Source organism: Nomascus leucogenys, chromosome 20 (assembly GCF_006542625.1).
Source record: "Nomascus leucogenys isolate Asia chromosome 20, Asia_NLE_v1, whole genome shotgun sequence".
Classification (NCBI taxonomy): Eukaryota; Metazoa; Chordata; class Mammalia; order Primates; family Hylobatidae; genus Nomascus; species Nomascus leucogenys.
In genome coordinates, this window is record NC_044400.1 from 47,273,942 (window position 1) to 47,293,750 (window position 19,809).

General features: G+C 37.3%; 1 protein-coding gene across 3 annotated transcripts in view; it reads left to right on the forward strand.

Annotated features, from left to right (window-relative positions):
• Positions 1-19,809, forward strand: part of TMEM156 (transmembrane protein 156) — a 62,343-nt gene that overhangs the window by 12,621 nt on the left and 29,913 nt on the right. For 2 of the 3 annotated variants that reach the window (XM_012499654.2, XM_003258585.2), the window contains exon 2: positions 19,165-19,434. In XM_012499654.2, coding sequence (XP_012355108.1) covers positions 19,165-19,434 — 270 coding nt within the window. The remainder of the gene's footprint in view (positions 1-19,164; positions 19,435-19,809) is intronic. The other variant, XM_030801013.1, reaches the window with a different exon arrangement.

Sequence of the window (19,809 nt, forward strand, 5' to 3'; positions counted from 1 at the left end):
TAAATTAGAAATGCAAGGAATGAAATGAACAGATTAGATGCAACTAAATAATGAATTAGTGAACTGGAATAGAGATCTGAAGAAATTACCTAGAACACAGCACAGAAGTTAAGAGACATGGAAAGCAAAGGGAGCTATTTCTAATCAAAGCTGCAAAGGAGAGAAGAAACAGAATAGGGTAAAAGCAATATTTGAAGAGACAATGGCTAAGAAATTTACAGAATCATTGAAAGACATAAATCCTCGAATTCAGGAAACCCAACAAATCCCAAGCAAAATAAGTGATGAGAAATTCTGCTGAGCATGAAAACTGAAGAAGTTTTTTTTTTGTTGTTTTGTTTTGTTTTGTTTTGTTTTGTTTTTGAGATGGAGTCTCACTCTGTTGCCCAGGCTGGAGTGCAGTGGCATGATCTCAGCTCACTGCAATCTTTGCCTCCCAAATTCAAGTGATTCTCCTGCCTCAGCCTCCTGAGTAGCTGGGATTACAGGCGCCCACCACCACACCCAGCTAATTTTTGTAGTTTTAGTAGAGACGGGGTTTCACCATGTTGGCCAAGCTGGTCTCGAACTCTTGACCTCAGGTGATCCGCCCACCTTGGCCTTCCAAAGTGCTGGGATTACAGGCGTGAGCCACCGCGCCCAGCCAAGAGATCTTAAAATAACCAGGGATAAATGCAGATTGTCTTTAAAAAGTTTAAAGGAACAAGATTCTGATAGCTCACCTCTTGAAAACAACAATGGAAATCAGAAGGCAGTGAAAAATGCCTGCAAAGTGCTGAGGCAAAATTTTTGTTGACCTAGAATTGATGAGATGTATATTTTCAGATAAACAACACAGAGAGTTTACAATCATCGGACTCTCAGTGAAACGACTTCTAAATAATTAGCTTTAGGAGAAGGAATGTAATCCCAGAAGGAAGGGCAGAGATGCAAGAAGAAATGGCAGGGAAAAAAACCTCAACAACAATTATAAATGTGTGAGTAAATCTAAACAAATCCTGAAAATATTAGTTGCATAAAATTTAAAAGCTCATCTAATTTGTATGTCAGTGAAAAAACAAGAGAGAACTAAAATGCTGCATAAAAGTAGCATTTAAGTTAGGAAGGAGATGATCTGAGTTAAAGTATTCTAAGACCCTTGTATTGTTTGAGAGAGGGTAACTGTTGATTGACTTTAGGCTTTAAGAATGCATGTTAAAAATTACAATGGTAACTACTAAAATAATAGAAATATAGTATCTAACCTCACATAACTGAAGGGAAAAATAATGGAATGAGAAAAAAAATCACTGAATCGATTTAACAGCCAGAAAGGCAAGAAACAATAGAAAGTGTGGTACAAGTAGGAAGCATTAATAATACGGTATAATTAAATCTAAATATACCAGTGATCCCAGTAAATGTAAGTGGGCAAATCTATCCAGGTAAAAAGACAAAAAATTATCAGACTAGATTAAAAAAGCAATTTCCAGAAATATGCCATTTAAAAGAGACCTATCTAAAGCATTAAGATAAAAGTGAAAAGATGAGAAAAATATATGGAAAAAATAGTAACTGAAGAACGCACATGCCATTGTATTAATATAAGATTTTAAGATTAACATCATTACTAGCAATAAAGAAGGTCAGGATACATGGATAGAAGGTTCAATTCACAAGAATATGCATCAATTCTAAATTTATATGCCCCAACAAAGATGGCTTTAAAAAGACAATGATAAATCTATTATTTAGTGGGAGATTTTAAACATACTTCCCAGTTATAAAATACAACCACGTGAAGAACAGGAATATACACAATTCAAATAATTCAAATAGCTAGTTTTATCTAATGGATGTATTTAGAATATTGAACTCAACATCTGGAACACATATTCTTTTCAGGGTATAAAAATACATACTTGGGCTGGGCGTGGTGGCTCACACCTATAATCCCAGCACTTTGGGAGGCCGAGGCGGGTGGATCATGAGGTCAGGAGATCGAGACCATCCTGGCCAACACGATGAAACCCCTGTCTCTACTAAAAAAAAAATACAAAAAAAATTAGCCGGGCATGGTGGCGGGCGCCTGTAGTCCCAGCTACTCGGGAGGCTGAGGCAGGAGAATGGTGTGACTCTGGGAGGCAGAGCTTGCAGTGAGCCGAGATCACACCAGTATACTCCAGCCTGGGCGACAGAGCGAGACTCCGTCTCAAAAAAAAAAAAAAAATACATACTTGATATGGTTTGGCAGTGTCCCCACCCAAATCTCACCTTGAACTGTAATAATTCCCACTTGTCAAGGGTGGGACTATGTGGAGGTAATTGAATCATAGGGATGGTTTCCCCCATACTGTGTCTTGTGATAGTGAATAAGTCTCATGAGATCTGATGGTTTTATAAATGGGAGTTCCCCTGCACAAGCTCGCTTGCCTGCCACCATGTAAGACATCTCTTTGCTCTTCCTTCATCTTCTGCCATGATTGTGAGGCCTCCCCAGCCATGTGGAACTTAAGTCCATTAAACCTTTTTCCTTTATAATTTACCCAGTCTTGGGTATGTCTTTATTAGCAGCATGAGAATAGACTAATACAATACCAGATTATAAAAACAAGCCTCAATACATTTAAAATAATCTTTAATATACATCTTTGACTAAATGAAATTAAATTAGATTCTAGTAACAAAAAGAAAGTTAAAAATAGGTAATAATATTTGGAAATTTAAAAAATTCACTTCTAAATAACCTATAGTTGAGAAGAAATTATAATGGAAATTAAAAATACTAGTAACTGAATGATTAAAAAATACTATCTGTTTAAACTTTTGCAATATTACCAAAACATATAACTTTAAGTGCTTATATGTAAAACATCAGAAAAAGAACAATAAGATAAACCCAGAAAGTAAAGGCAGGAAATAATAAACACAGGAGCAAAAGTCAATGAACTTAAAAGAATAGATATAGAAAGGGTCAATAAAATCACAAGTTGGTTCTTTCTTTTTTTGTTGTTGTTGTTTTTAGATGGAGTCTCGCTCTGTTGCCCAGGCTGGAGTACAGTGATGCAATCTCAGTTCACTGCAACCTCTGCCTCCTGGGTTCAAGCAATTCTCCTGCCTCAGCCTCCCAAGTAGCTGGGACTACAGGCTCACACCACCACATCCGGCTAATTTTTTGTATTTTAGTAGAGACAGGGTTTCACCCTGTTGGCCAGGCTGGTCTCGATCTCCTGACCTCGTGATCTGCCTGCCTTGGCCTCCCAAAGTGCTGGGATTATAGGCATGAGCCACCACACCCAGCCAAGTTGGTTATTATAAAGGACTAACTGTATGGACAAACCACTGGAAAGATTCATATTAGTCCATTTTCGTGCTGCTGATGAAGACATACATCATTTATAAAGAAAAAAGAGGTTTAATGGACTCACAGTTCCACGTGGCTGGGGAGGCCTCACAATCATGGTGAAAGGTGGAAGGACATCTTACTTGGTGGCAAGCAAAGAGGGAATGAGTGCCAAGCGAAAGGGCGTTTCCCCTTATAAAACCATCAGATCTCACGAGACTTATTCACTACCATGAGAACAGTATGGGAGAAACTGCCCCTGTGATTCAATTTTCTCCAACTGGGTCCCTCCCACAGCATGAGGGAATTATGAGAGCTACAATTCAAGATGAGAGTTAGGTGGGGACACAGCAAAACCATATCAGTTAATTTCTTAGGGCTGCTATAACAAATGATCATAAACTTAGTAGCTTAAAACGACACAAATGTATTGTCTCACAGTGTAGGTTAGACATTCAACAGAGGCATCCCTGGGCTAAAATCAAGGTATCAGTAAGACTGTGTTCCTTTTGGAGGCTCTAGACTAGAATCCATTTTCTGGCTGTTTCCAGCTTCTGGAAGCTGTCTGAATTCTTTGGCTTGCGGCCTCCTTCCATCTTCAAAGCCAGCAATGGCCTGCTGATTCTTTCTCATATTGTATCACTCTGACATTGACTCTTCTACTACCCACTTCCACATTCATGATTACACTGGATCCACCCAGATAATCCAGGATAATTTCTTTAAGATCAGCTGATTAACAGCCTGAATTCCATCTTGTGCCTTAATTCCACTTTGCCATGTTATGTAATATATTTACAGGTTCCAGGAATTAAGATAGGGACATTTATTCTGCCTGCCAAAACTGAATAATAAAAAAAACGAGAGAAGGTACAAGTAACTAATGTTAGAAATGAAAAAGGGATATAACTACAGACATAGCAAAATTAAAGATGTAATAAGAGGATATTGTGAATAATTTATGTCAATAGATTTGAAACACAAAGACACATATCTAGGAAATTTACTTAGGAAGCAATGGAAAGCCCAAGAGTTTTACAATTAAAGAAACTCAGTCCATGGTTTAATCTTCTCTGTTTCAGATGATTTTCACACTAGTTTCAGATGATTTTCCAGGCAAGTCCTGCCAAACTTTCAAGAAACAGACAAAACAGATAAATGCAATTTTATGTAAAATTTTTCAAAACATAAAAAAGAGGAGACATTTATTTATTTCTTTTTAAACAAAAAGATGAAAATGTTATTTACTGGGAAATTCTTGCTGATTTTTTTTTTTTTTTTTTGAGTTGGAGTCTCGCTCTGCTGCCCAGGCTGTTGTGCAATGGTATAATCTCGGCTCACTGCAACTTCAGCCTCCTGGGTTCAAGGGATTCTCCTGCCTCAGCCTCTCGAGTAGCTGGATTACAGGTACACACCACCACGCCCAGCTAATTTTTGTATTTTTAGCAGAGACAGGGTTTTACCATGTTGGCCAGGCTGGCCTGGACCCCCTGACCTCAAGTGATCTGCCCACCTCAGCCTCCCAAAGCACTGGGATTACAGGTGTGAGCTACCACACCTGGCTCTTGCTGATTTTTGCATAGGGGTGTGACAAAAGCAACATCAGAATTTATTGTGATTCTGTCTACAGAAACCGGAAAAAATGATTTCATTGGTTCATTAAACCCCTCAATGTCTTCTACCTCCCCTTCCTAACCTTTACGTTCAAAATTATCTTCCTGCTTGTATATCTGTTAGTCAATCATCTTTCTTCCATTAAGTTTATGAAATTCTTCACGACATGATATGGACTTTGACAGTGCTGTTTTTGATGTAATGCATGGCAGATTGACTTGTGATAATATCAATTACAGCTTATTCAGGGGTCAGTAAACTATGGTCTTTTACAGCCTCTTTTGTTTAAAATGGTTGGGAAATAAAGAATATTTTATGACATAAAAATTATATTAAACTTGAAGTTTAGTATCCATAAATAAAATTTTATTGGAATGCAGCTATACTCATTTTTATATAAATTTTCTGTGGCTGTTTTCATCCTATAAGGTGAGAATTGTGTAGTTGCAACAGAGACCATATGACCCACAAAGCCTAAAACATTTACTAAATGACCCCTTAGAGAAACTAAGTTGCAGACCATGGCCTATGTATTTACATTACACTACAATCATAAAATATAGGTATTTGACAGTATTTAAACCTTTGGATGAATAATCTTACATAGTGAAATGTATAGGTATATCTACATTACAGATATAGCCTCTTAATTTTTACCATTTTTCAGTTGACTGTTTTAGCTTTTTTAAATACATAATTTTGTCTGTAAATAATTATAACAATTGGCCGGGTGCGATGGCTCACGACTGTAATCCCGGCACTTTGGGAGGCCGAGGGGGGCGGATCATGAGGTCAGGAGATTGAGACCATCCTGGCCAACATGGTGAAACCCCCATCTCTATTAAAATACAAAAAATTATCCGGGCATGGTGGGGCGTGCCTGTAGTCCCAGCTACTTGGGAGGCTGAGGCAGGGGAAATCACTTGAATCCAGGAGGCAGAGGTTACAGTGAGCGGAGATCGTGCCACTGCACTCCAGCCTAGCGACAGAGCAAGACTCTGTCTCAATAAATAAATAAATAAATAAATAAACCAATTATGTCATACTACTCTTTTTTTTTCTTTCTTTTCTTTTTTTTTTTGAGACAGGTTCTGGCTCTGTCGCCTAGGCTGGAGTGCAGAGTGCAGTGGTAAGATCTCTGCTCACTGCAACCTCTGCCTCGCAGGCTCAAACCATCCTCCCGCCTCAGTTTCCCGAGTAGCTGGGACTACAGGCATGTGCCATCACACCCGGCTGATTTTTGTATTTTTTTGTAGAGACGAGGTCTCACTTTGTTATCCAGACTGGTCGCGAACTCCTGAGTTCAAGAGACCCACCCACAGTAGCCTCCAGAGTGCTAGGATTACAGGCGTAAGCCACCATGTCCAGCCTCATACTACTGTTTTCCAACACTTCCAAACATTGTTTCCTTCACTTCTTTCTTTTTTTCTTTCTTTTTCTTTTCTTTCTTTCTTTCTTTTTTTTTTTTTGAGACACAGTCTCAATCTGTTGCCCAGGCTGGAGTGCAGTGGCGTGATCTCGGCTCACTGCAACATCTGCCTCCCTGGTTCAAGCAATTCTTCCTGACTCAGCCTCCCAAGTAGCTGAGATTACAGGCACCCAGCACCACACCTGGCTAGTTTTTTTTTTTTTTTCTTTGAGACAGAGCCTTGCTCTGTTACCCAGGCTGGAGTGCAGTGGTGCAATCTTGGCTCACTGCAACCTCCACCTCCCAGGTTCAAGCCATTCTCCTGCCTCAGCCTCCCAAGTAGCTGGGATTACAGGCACCTGCCTCAAGCCCGGCTAATTTTTGTATTTTTAGTAGAGATGGGGTTTCACCACGTCAGCCAGGCTGATCTCAAACTCCTGACCTCAAGTGATCCGCCCGCTTCAGCCTCCCAAAGTGCTGGGATTACAGGCGTGAGCCACCATGCCCGGCCTATTTTTGTATTTTTACTAGAGACCAGGTTTCGCCATGTTGGCCAGGCTGGTCTCGAACTCCTGACCTCAGGTGATCCGCCTGCCTCGGCCTCCCAAAGTGTTGGGATTACAGGTGTAAGCCATCGTACCCGGCCTTCTCCACCTATTTCTAATCAATGTTTTCTCCTAATTGCATTGGCAGATTTTCCTGGCAAATATTTATAGGGAAAATTTCTTGCTTTTTCATAACTTTGACATAAATATTTATAGTGTTTCATCACTAAACTATATTTACATCAGTATCCTTAGTGCTATAATATATTGATAATTTGGTCTGAGACAGACTTTATAATGTAAGAAAATTTCTCTTTTACAAAGAGGATTTATAATAATTTGCAAATAAATGTGATATTTATTAAGTGCTTTTGAAGCATCTTGATGTAGTTCATATTCTTTTAGACCCACAGATGTAATATATTTCATTAATATATTTTTAAGTACTATATCATTTTTAAATTTTAGATTCAGAGGGTACATGTGCAGTTTGTTACATGGGTATATTGCATGATGCTGAGGTTTGGGCTTCTAATGATCCCATTGCTCAAGTGGTGAACATATTACCCAATAGATAGTTTTTAAGCCCTTGCCTCCTTCCCTCCCTACTTGGGAAATACCCAGTGTCTGTTGAGCCCGTCTTTGTGTCTGTGTATACCCAATGTTTGGCTACCACTTATAAATGAGAACATGTGGTATTTGTTTTCTGTTTCTGCACTAATTTGCTTAGGATAATGGCCTTCAGCTGCAACCATGTTGCTGCAAAGGACATGATTTCAATCTTTTTTTATGGCTGAATAGTATTCCATGGTATATATGTACCATATTTTCTTTTATTATTATTATTATTTTTGAGTTGGAGTCTCGCTCTGTTGTCCAGGCTCTGCACTCTACACCGTTGAGTGCAGTGGTGTGATCTCGGCTCACTGCAACCTCCGCCTCCCGGGTTTAAGCAATTCTCTGCCTCAGCCTCCAGAGTACCTGGGATTACAGGCACGTGCCACCAAGCCTGGCTAATTTTTGTATTTTTAGTAGAGATGGGGTTTCACCATCTTGGCCAGAATGGTCTTGAACTCCTGACCTCATGATCTACCTGCCTTGGCTTCCCAAAGTGCTGGGATTACAGACATGAGCCACCGCACCCGGCCCATATTTTCTTTATCCAATCTACCACTGATGGATTGAGTCCATGTCTTTGCTACTGGAATATTGCTGTGATAAACGTATGAGTGCAGGTGTCTATTTGGTAGAACAATTTATCTTCTTTTAGGTATATTCCCAGTAATAAGATTACTGGGTCAAATGATAATTCTATTTTCAGTTCTTTCAGAAATCTCCAAACTGCTTTCCACAGGGCCTGAACTAATTTGTATTTCCACTAACGGCATATAAACTTCCTTTTTCTTTGCAACCTTGTGAATGTCTGTGATTTTTTTATTTTTTTAAATAATAGTCATTCTGACTAGCGTGAAATGGTATCTCATTGTGGTTTTGATTTGTATCCTTGTAATAATTAGTGATGTTGAGCATTTTTTAATATATTTGTTGGCTGCTTGGATGTCTTCTTTTGAGAACTGTCTGTTTATGTACTCTGCCCACTTTTTAATGGGGTTGGTTTTTTTCTTGTTAGTTTGTTTCAGTTCCTTTATAGATTTTGTATATTAGCCCTTTGTAAGATCCATAGTTTACAAATATTTTCTTCCATTCTGTAGGTTGTTTGTTTACTCTGTTGATAGTTTATTTTGCAGTGAAGAAACCCTTTAGTTTAATAAGGTTCCAATTGTCAATTTTTGTTTTTATTGCATTTGCTTTTGAGGACTTATTCATAATTTCTTTGCCTAAGTTCATGTCTAGAAAAGTATTTCCTAGGTTTTCTTTTAGGATTTTTATAGTTTGAGGTCTTACATTTAGATCTTTAATCTACCTTTAGTTAATTTTTGTATATAGCGAAAGGGGTCCAGTTTCATTCTTTGCCTATGGTTAGCCAGTTTTCTCCACAGCATTTATTGAACAGAGTATCCTTTCCCCAGTGTTTATTTTTGTCAGCTTCATAAAAGATCAGTTGGTTGTAGGTGTGCAGCTTTATTTCAGGGGTCTCTATTCTGTTGCATTAGTCTATGTGTCTATTAATGTTTTTGTACCATTACCATGCTGTTTTTGTTACTCTAGCCTTGTAGTATAGTTTGAAGTTGGAAGATGTGATGCCTCTGGCTATGTTTTTTTTTTTTTTGCTTAGGATTGCTTTGGCTATTTGGGCTATTTTGTGTGTTTGTGGGGGGGTGGTTCATATGAATTTTAGAATAGTTTTCTCTAATTCTGAAAAGTGGCATTGGTAATTTGATAAGAATAGTGTTGAATCTGTAGATTGCTTTGGGCAGTATGAATGCTTTAATGATATTGATTATTCCAATCCATGAGCATGAAATGCTTTTCTATTTGTCTGTGCTATCTATGATTTCTTTCAGCAGTGTTTTGTAGTTCTCCTTGTAGAGATCTTTCATTTCCTTGGTTGGATGTATTCCTAGGTGTTTTATTTCATGTTTTTTTTTGTGGTAATTTTAAATGGGATTGCATTCTTCATTTGATTCTCAGCTTGAATGTTATAGAAATGCTACTGATTTCTGTATGTTGATTTTGTATCCTGAGACTTTGCTCAAGTCATTAGATCTAGGAGTCTTTTCACAGAATTTTTAGGGTTTTCTAGGTATATAATCATATCATCAATGAAGAGAGATAACTTGACTTCTCTTTTCCTATTTGGATTCCTTTTTTTTCTCTCTTGCTTGATTGCTCTGGCTAGGACTTCCAGTACTATGTTGAATAGGAATGGTGAGAGTTGACATCTTTGTCTTGTTCCTGTTCTTGGCGAGAGCATTTCCAACTTTTGCCCAGTCAGTACAATGTTGGCTGTAGGCTTGCCATAGATGGCTCTTACTATTTTGAGGTGTGTTCCTTCAATGTCTAGTTTGTTGAGGGTTTTTATCATGAAAATATGTTGGATTTTATTGAATGCTTTTTCTGCATCTATTGAGATGACTGTATGGTTTTTGTTTTTATTTCTGTTTATGTGGTAAATCACGTGTTGAGTTGCATATGTTGAAATATCCTTGCATCCCAGGAATAAAGCCCACTTGATTGTGGTTAATTGATTTTTTGATGTGCTGTTGGATTTGGTTTGCTAGTATTTTGCTGAGGATTTTTGCATCTATGTTCATCAAGGATATTAGCCTATAGTTTTCTTTTTTTGTTGTATCTTTGCTAGATTTTGATATCAGGATGATACTGGTTTCATAGAATACATTAGGGAAGAATCCTGTCTCCTCAATTTTTTGAAATAATTTCAGTAGGATTGGTAGCAGCTCTTTCTTTTATGTCTGGTAGAAATTGGCTGTGAATTCATTTGGTCCAGGGCTGTTCTGGGCTGGTAGGTTTTTTATTACTGATTCAATTTCCTTATTCATTATTGGTCTGTTTGAAATTTCTGTTACTTCCTGGTTCAGTCTTGGGACGTTGTGTGTTCCCAGGAATTTATCCATTTTCCTCTAGATTTTCTGGTTTGTATGCATAGAGATAGTAGTCTCTGAGGGTCTTTTCTATTTCTGTGTTATCAGTTATAATGCTACCTTTGTCATTTCTGATCATGGTTATTTGGATCTTCTCTTTTTCTTTGTTAATCTAGCTAGCGGTTTATTAATTTTGTTTATCCTTTGAAAAAACAACTTTTGTTTCATTGAACCTCTGTATGGTTTTTTTGGGGCCTCAATTTCATTTCATCTACACTGATTTTAGTTATTTCTTTGTTTCTGATAGCTTTGGGTTTAGTTTGTTCTTATATTTTAGTTCCTCTAGGTGTATAGTTAGGTTGTTAATTTAAGATTTATCTTCTTGATATAGGAATTAGCACTATAAACTTTTCTCTTAACACTGCTTTTGTTGTAACCTAGATGTTTTAGTAGATTGTTTCTCTATTTTCATTTGTTTCAAAGAATTTTTTTATTTCATTCAGGAGCAAGTTGTTGAGTTTCCATGTATTTGTCTGGTTTTAAGAGTGCCTCTTGGTATTCAACTTATTTTTTAAGGCTAGTATACCTCATTACTCAAACTCAACAAAAATGAGACAAAAAGAAAAATTTACAAGCCAATCTCACTTATAAATATAGATATAGAACTTTGAAACAAAACATTAAGAACACACAAGCAACAATGTAGAAAAATGATCAAATTAGATTTATTACTGGAGTGCAAAATGAAGTTAGCATTAGAAAAATCTAATAATGTAATTTACTACATTAATAGATCAAAGAAGAAATACTATATAATCATCTTAATAATTGTTCAAAGAGCATTCAATTATATTCAATAGCCCTTATAATTAAAAATTCTCAGCAAACTAGGACTAAAAGAGAATTTGCTTAAATTGATAAAGGACATCTAAAATTATTATAAGAAATATTCTCAATGATGACACATCGTAAGTATTCTTAAAATCAGGAGCAAGCAAGAATGCCCACTCTCATAATTTCTATTCAACATGGTACTGGACATCCTTGACATTGCAGTAAGACAAGTATAAGAAATAAAAAGTATGAAGACTGGAAAGTAAGAAATAAAGTTATCATTGTTTGCAGTCAATATGTGTATTTGCGTAAAAAGCCCAAAAGCTGTAAAAATTAAAGTTAAAAAAGTTTAATAAAATGGCAAAAAATAAGATTGATATTTAAAAGTCAATTGTATTTCCATATACCATCAACAGACAGAAAACACATTTCCTAAAAGATACTATTGGCAATAGCAACAAAAAGCACAGCACCTAGGAGGAAATCTAACTAATTATTAATCTAATAATATATAAGATCATAATGGAGAAAATTTAGAAACTTTATTGAAAGCTATCAAAGAAACCAAAGAACTCTATATAAATAGAGAGAAAGTGCTGGGCGTGGTGGCTCACGCCTGTAATCTCAGCACTTTGGGAGGCCAAGGCAGGCGGATCATGAGGTCAGGAGATCGAGACCATCCTGGCCAACATGGTGAAACCCCGTCTCTACTAAAAAATACCACAAAAATTAGCTGGGTATGGTGGCGCACGCCTGTAGTCCCAGCTACTTGGGAGGCTGAGGCAGGAGAATTGTTTGAACTCCGGATGCAGAGGTTGCAGTTAGGCAGTTGGCTGAGATCGTGCCACTGCACTCTAGCCTGGTGACAGAGCAAGACTCCGTTTCAAAAAATAAAAATAAAAAAATAAAAAATAGATAAATAAGAAAGAAAGGAAGAAATAAATGATAGGAGGGATTCAGTTTCATAGCTTTCTTCAACTGATTTCTAGAATCAAGTCAAAAGTATAACTGGGTTCTTCACCGAACTTAACAAGCTGATTTTAAAATTTATTGAAATGAGCAAAGGGCCAAGAATTGCTAAGATACTTCTGAAGAACAATAACAAGGCAAGGGGACTTTTTCCTCTCAGATATAAGAGCTTTTATAAAGGAAAGGTAGTTTGTCAGCATGATATCTTTGCAAAGATGGAAAAGTGGACTAATGGAACAAAATTGAGAACCCAGAAACACGCTTATATGTACCTGGAAACTTTATATGAGAGAGGTGTCATTGCAGATAAGAAAAGATAGACTACTCAATAAATGCTAGTGTAATTGGTTATACATAAAGAAAAAAAATTTGGTTCCACACATCATACTGTATATAATTCCATGTTTTTTGTTTTTTGTTTTTTGTTTTTTTTTGAGACAGGGTCTTGCTCTGTCACCCATTCTGGAGTGCAGTGGTATGATCACGGTTCACCACAGCCTCAACCTCCTGGGCTCAAGCAGCCGTTCTACTTCAGCCTGTGTAGTAGCTGGGACTACAGGCACGCACTACCATGCCTGGCTAATTATTATTATTATTATTTTGTATTTTTTGTAGAGATGGGGTTTTGCCATGTTAGCCAGCCTGGTTTCAAGCTCCTGGACTCAAGTGACCCACCCACCTTGGCCTCCCAAAGGGCTGGGATTACAGGCATGAGCCACTGTGCCCAGCCATTCCATATATTAAGAAATGAAATGTGAAAGGCAAAACTTCAAAAACAACGTTTAGAAGAAAATATAGGTAAACATCTTTTTAACCTTAAGGAAGAAGGACTTCAGACACAAAGCTCAAATTATAAAGAAAGTTGATAAATTCACTACATTAAGAGCTCCCTTTAACTAAAAGATCAAAAAGAAAATAAATAGATAAGGTATTGTGAGAAGATATCCTGATAAAAAATTTAGAGAATTCATTGAAATTTTAAGCAGAAAATGTAAAGAACTTCTAAACATTAATTAAATAAAAAGACAACCTAACAAAAAATCAAAACTTAGAAAAAACAGAGAAAATTAGGAAAATATACATTAAAATCATGATGAGATTCTATTTAACACTCACCAAATTGGCAAAACCCGAAAAGCATTGGTCAGAATATGTGTCAAAAAGAAAGAACTGCCAGTCAGTGGCTCATGCCTGTAATCCCAGCACTTTTGGAGGTCAAGGTGGGCAGATAACTTGGGGTCAGGAGTTTGAGACCAGCCTGGCCAATATGGTGAAAATTCATCTCTACTAAAAATACAAAAATTAGCCAGGCACGGCGGCAGATGCCTGTAATCCCAACTACTCAGGAGGCTGAGGCAGGAAAATCGCTTGAACACGGGAGGCGGAGGTTGCAGTGAGCCGAGATTGTGCCACTGCACTCCAGCCTGGCAACAGAGTGAGAGTCTGACTCAAAAAAAAAAAAGAATTTTTATACACTGCAGGTGGGAATATAAATTGATACAAACCATTTTTGTATAATGATATGGCATTTTCTAGTAAAACTGAAGAAACACTAAATACCCAGTATTTAGTACACCCTTAGTGTACACTAAAGACATGTTCATCAATTTTCACAGTAGCATTATTTTAACATCAACTTCACAGACATATAACTTACATACAGTAAAATGCTCCCATTTTAAGTGTATAGTTTGATGAGTTTTGACAAATGTGCACACCAGTGTACCTACCACCACAATTAGGATATAACACTTTCTATCACTCCTAAAAGTCTCTTCTTGCTTGTATTAGTCCGTTTTCACACTGCTATAAAGATACTATCCGAGACTGGGTAATTTATAAAGGAAAGAAGTTTAATTGACTCCCAGTTCCCCCTTCCTGAGGGGAGGCCTCAGGAAACTTACAATCATGGTGAAAGGTGAAGGGGAAGAAGGCACCTCTTCACAAGGCAGCAGGAGACAGAAGGGAGAGCAAAGAGGGAAGAGGCTCTTATAAAACCATCAGATCTTATGAGAACTCACTCACTATCCCAAGAATAGCCTGGGGGAAACCACCCCACGATCCAGTCATCTCCCACCAGGTCCCTCCCTCAACATCTGGGGATTATAATTCAAGATGAGATTTAAGTGGGGACACAAAGCCAAATCATACATTACAAAGCTCCATTACAGAAGAGCCCTTCTCCTACTGCCAATGCAGTTTTCCATTTTCTTGAATGTCATATAAGTGGAATCATACAATATATAGCCACTTGATTTTGTCCTCTTTATAATGCCTTTGAGATTCATCCATGTTGTTGCTTGTAGTTTGTTCCTTTTTGTTGCTGAGTGGTATCCCATTACATGAATATAGCAAGAGTTGTTTATATATTCACTAGTTTTTAGACATTTGAATTGTTTCCAGTTCTTGGCTATTATAAGTAAAAAAGCTGCTATAAAAATTCATATACAGGTCTTTGTGTGGACATATGTTTTTATTTCTCTTGTGTAAATTTCTAGGAGTGGAATTTTTGGGTCATATGGTAAGTATATGTTTAACTCATAAGAAAATCTGTTTTCCAGAATGATTATACTATTTTACATTTCTACCAGCAATGCATGAGAGTTTCAGTTCACAGCAACGTTATTCATAACAGCAAAAAATGGAACAACACAAATGTTCACTGTCAGAAGAATGAATAAATACATTATAGCATATTGACTCATAAGAATACCATATATAATTCACTACAGTTCTATGTATCAACATGACTAAAACATATTAAGCAAAGTAAAAGCAAATCACAGAATACATACGGTATATTCCACATATATGTATATATTTCTAAACTATGCTATAGTGTAGGGGTGAGAAGAGATAGGGGTGATTCAAATATATTGGTAATATTCTGTTTCTTAATCTGGGTGATAGGTACATTGGTATTAGTTATTATTATTTAACTGGCACAATACATTTTATATATGTGTGTATAATATATTTTTATAATAAAATTTTAAAAAGAAAGGTAGTTGATGTTTCTTTAATCTTACTGTTGCTCTTCTTTAAAAAGACAAAATAATTGACTTGAGCATTTGTCCTATAGTGCCATGTATTTTCCCAATTCTGTTTAGTATTCCATGTACTTCCTCTGAGAGGTTGCAGTCTTAGTGCTGGAGTAATTCTGGAATGCATTTCCATCTCTGAGAGTGAGCATTTAGATGTTGACTCTTAGCAGTATTAATGGCAGCAGTTAAATTCATAAATCCTTGTTTATGGAGATGAGAATATAGTCCACCTGATAGCAAAAATGATTGAGTAGAATTTATTTATTTCTTAAAATTATACAGGGGAAGGATGTGTCTTCTATTTATTTCTTTTCCAATTGAATTATTTAAAGCTGAGGTTTAAAAATCATCATGAAATTACCCCATAGCCGAATATAAAGGATCTGTCATCAATTCTAGAAAGCTCAGTTGGTCACTTATTGAATAAGAAGACTACAATATTGACAGTAAAAATTTCTCTATCTCTCTTCTAGGTCATATCATAGCAATATAAATTGAAGAAGTTGAAAGTTTCGTAAAATGAAAAGTGCCAGTGAGGAAAATGGAAAGATGGCAAGAAATCAGTTTTTCATGTATTTTAGTGATATTAAAAAAGATATAGATTATGGAGTTCCATCAGATGGTGCATCTCCATATCTTTCCTGGGGCATTATTAGTGAAGGCAATTTTTTTTATTATAGTTACAATCTGATTACAACTTTGATTATAAATATATTAAGATCCCAGCACTTTGGGAGGCCGAGGTGGGCGGATCACCTGAGATCGGGAGTTCAAGACCAGCCTGACAAACATGAAGAAACCCCGTCTCCACTAAAAATACAAAATTAGCCGGGCGTGGTGGTGCAAGCCTGTAATCCTAGCTATTCAGGATGGTGAGGCAGGAGAATCGCTTGAACCCAGGAGGTATAGGTTGCAGTGAGCCGAGATCACGCCATTGCACTCCAGCCTGGGTAACAAGAGTGAAACTCTGTCTTAAAATAAAATAAAATAAATAAATATATGAATACATAATGAAATTGCATATTTGAGTAAATTTTGTATAGCTGGAAATTAAATGTGAATTATTACAGAAGCAATTTCAAATATAGAAGGCCAGTGAATGAGCTCTTAATTTATTAAATAAAAACAAAAATCACCAGTAATTAAACACTTATGGAATTACTACAAAAATATAAATTATACACATTTTAAAAATGCTTTAATATCAATCATGAGCTTGATTTTTTTTCAAGTTTGAAGCAAGGTATATGAGTGGGGTAATTATTCAAAAAAATGGAATAATTCTTTCATTGTGCTCCATATTATTTAGAAATCTTAAAAATATATTTTGCCCCAAATGATTATATGAGAAATGGTGAAGATGCTATATAAAGGTGGAATTAACCATGTCAGTTGTTTTCTATTTTTTTTTTTTTAGATGGAGTCTTATTCTGTCACCCAGGCTGGAGTGCAGTGGCGCGATCTCGGCTCACTGCAAGCTCTGCCTCCTGGGTTCACGCCATTCTCCTGCCTCAGCCTCCCAAGTAGCTGGGACTACAGGTGCCTGCCACCATGCCCAGATAATTTTTTTTTTTTGTATTTTTAGTAGAGACGGGGTTTCATTGTGTTAGCCAGGATGGTCTCCATCTCCTGACCTCATGATCCGCCCGCCTTGGCCTCCCAAAGTGGTCAGTTGTTTTCTTATGCTAACAAAGGACTATCAGACTGGGAATTTCTGAAAGATAGGTTGCCTATTCCTTAGTTGATCATTACTGCTAAATAGGAATTCCCAATTTTTACACAGTAAGCTTTATTTTTATGAATTAAATCATAGATAATTCTGTCATAAAGGAAAGATGAATTTAAAATTTTTACTTTGGAATATAGGTTTGCATTAAATTAAATTAAATTAATTAATTTATTTGAGATGGAGTCTCACTCTGTCACCCAGGCTGGAGTGCAGTGGTGCGATCTTGGCTGACTGCAACCTCCACCTCCCAGGTTCAAGCAATTCTCCTGCCTCGGCCTCCTGAGTAGCTGGGACTACGGGTGCCCACCACCATGCCCGGCTAAGTTTTGTATTTTTAGTAGAGATGAGGTTTCACCATGTTGGCCAGGCTGGTCTCGAACTCCTGACCTGAAGTGATCCAGCTGCCTCGGCCTCCCAAAGTGCTGGGATTACAGGCATGAGCCACCACGCCCGGCCTGGATTTGCATTTTAAATGACATATATTTGTAAAAATTTCAAAAGTGTTTTCATATGTACTATACAATTTGATGTTACTATAACCCCATGAGATTACCAGGCTTGTCTCTATTTTGCTAGTAAGAAAACTAGACACGTGGAGATTAAGTAAATTGTCGAAGTATCTTGACTAATGACAGAGACAGCACTGGAATCTTTTTTCTCCTGTTGAGACACAGTCTCCCTTTGTTGCCCAAGCTGAAGTGCAGTGGTGTGATCATGGCTCACTGCAGCTTCAACCTCCCAGGCTCAAGTGATCCTTCTACCTCAGCCTCCTGAGTAGTAAGGACTACAGGAGTGCACCACCATGCCTGGCTAATTTTTGTATTTTTTGTAGAGATGGGGTGACCATGTTGTCCAGGCTGATCTCAAACTCCTGAGCTCAAGCAATCTGTCCACCTCTGCTTCCAAAAGGACTGGGATTACAGGTGTGAGCCACCACACCCAGCCTAGAATGTTTGTCTTTTGTTTCTGAACTCAGTATTATTTCTATTATACCATAATTTCCATATCTGATGTCTGTCTTCAGACAAAAGTAAAAATTATGATGTCATCTTGCTAAATTTCATCTTTAGAGGTTGTGGTAGGCTGAATAATGGCTGTCTAAAGATATCCGGTGCTAATTCTGGAAACCGTCAATGTTACCTTATAAGGAAAAAGGGTCTTTACAGATGTGACTAAGTTAAAGGTCTTGAGATGTGAAGATTATCCTGGATTAGCCTTTTCGGCCCTAAATCTAATCACAAATGTCTTTATACAAGAGTGGCAGAGGGTGATTTCACACAACAGAAGAGTAGAAACAGAGACAGAGAGGAGAAAGCAATATGACTATGGAGACAGAGATTACAGTGATGTGGCCACAAGCCAAGGAATGCCAGCAGCCACCAGAGGGCCAAGGAACAGATTCTTCCCTAGAATCTCCAGAGGTAGTACAATCATGTAGACCTCTCAGTTTCTGACTACTGAAAATGATGTTGGACTTCTGGCCTCCAAAACTGTGAGAGAATGAATTTTTCTTGTTTTAAACTACCAAGGTTGTGGAAATCTGTTACAGCAGCCCTAGGAAACTGATACAGAGATACTGTTCAAAGTTTTCATACCATGTTCAACTCCATGTAATTGACATGAGTCTTTATTTTGGAACAGATGGATTCAGAAGAATCTAAGGTTTGTCCATAAAAAATTTGCCAGAATAGAGAATGGTTAAAATGCTGAGATTCCAAGCACTTCTTTATAAAGACACCTGTTCTCTGAAAGTTAATAGGGAATGTTCACAAGTTTAAAAGAGAAATGTTGCTGGGCACCATGGCTCCCTGTCTCTACAAATAATTTTTTAAAAATTGGCTGGGCATGGTGGCATGCCGCTGCAGTCACAGCTACTCTGGAGGCTGAGTTGGGAGAATTGCCTGAGCCTGGGAGGCCAAGGCTGCAGTGAGCTATGATTACACCACTGCACTCTAGCCTGGGCGACAGAACAAGATCCTGTCTCAAAAAAATAAATAAATAAATAAAAATAATAAAATAGAAATATTTAAATGGAATAGTTATTGTTAATTCATGTTTAAAAAACAGTCTTGTCTCTGATAAGCTGAAATGTACTGAATCCACCTAAGAAAGACTGGGAACATACTGTGTATTTATTTGAATGCCAAAAACTCAAAACTTTACAGTAAAGAAAGTGTTTTTCTTTTTTCTTTACAGAAAGAACATTGGAGCTATCATGTCTGGAAGTGTGTTTGCAATCTAATTTTACCTATTCACTCTCCTCCTTAAATTTTTCTTTTGTGACTTTTCTGCAACCAGTAAGGGAAACTCAGATTATCATGAGAATCTTTCTAAATCCCTCCAATTTTCATAACTTCACCAGGACTTGCCAAGACATCACAGGTGAATTTAAAATGTGCTCCTCGTGTTTGGTTTGTGAGTCTAAAGGAAACATGGATTTTGTTTCTCAGGAACAAACATCAAAAGGTAAACACAAAGTGAAGGTGAGAATAAAATGGTATCAGGTATAAATTAATTTATTCTGTTAAAAACGTATTAATAATATATTCTTTTTTTTTTTTTCTGAGATGGAGCCTCGCTCTGTCACCCAGATGAGGTTTCACCATGTTGGCCAGGCTGGTCTCGAACTCCTGACCTTGTGATCCACCCACCTCGGCCTCCCAAAGTGCTGGGATTACAGGTGTGAGCCACAGTGCCCGGCCAATATATTCCATTTTTAAATCCAGTGGCATTGGGATATTCAATGATGTGGCTCTTGATGAGTGACTTGCTGGGCTTTGGGATGTTACTTGGTTTTGGTTTACTTTGACTTATTGAAAACAAAGAATTCTTAAAATACAT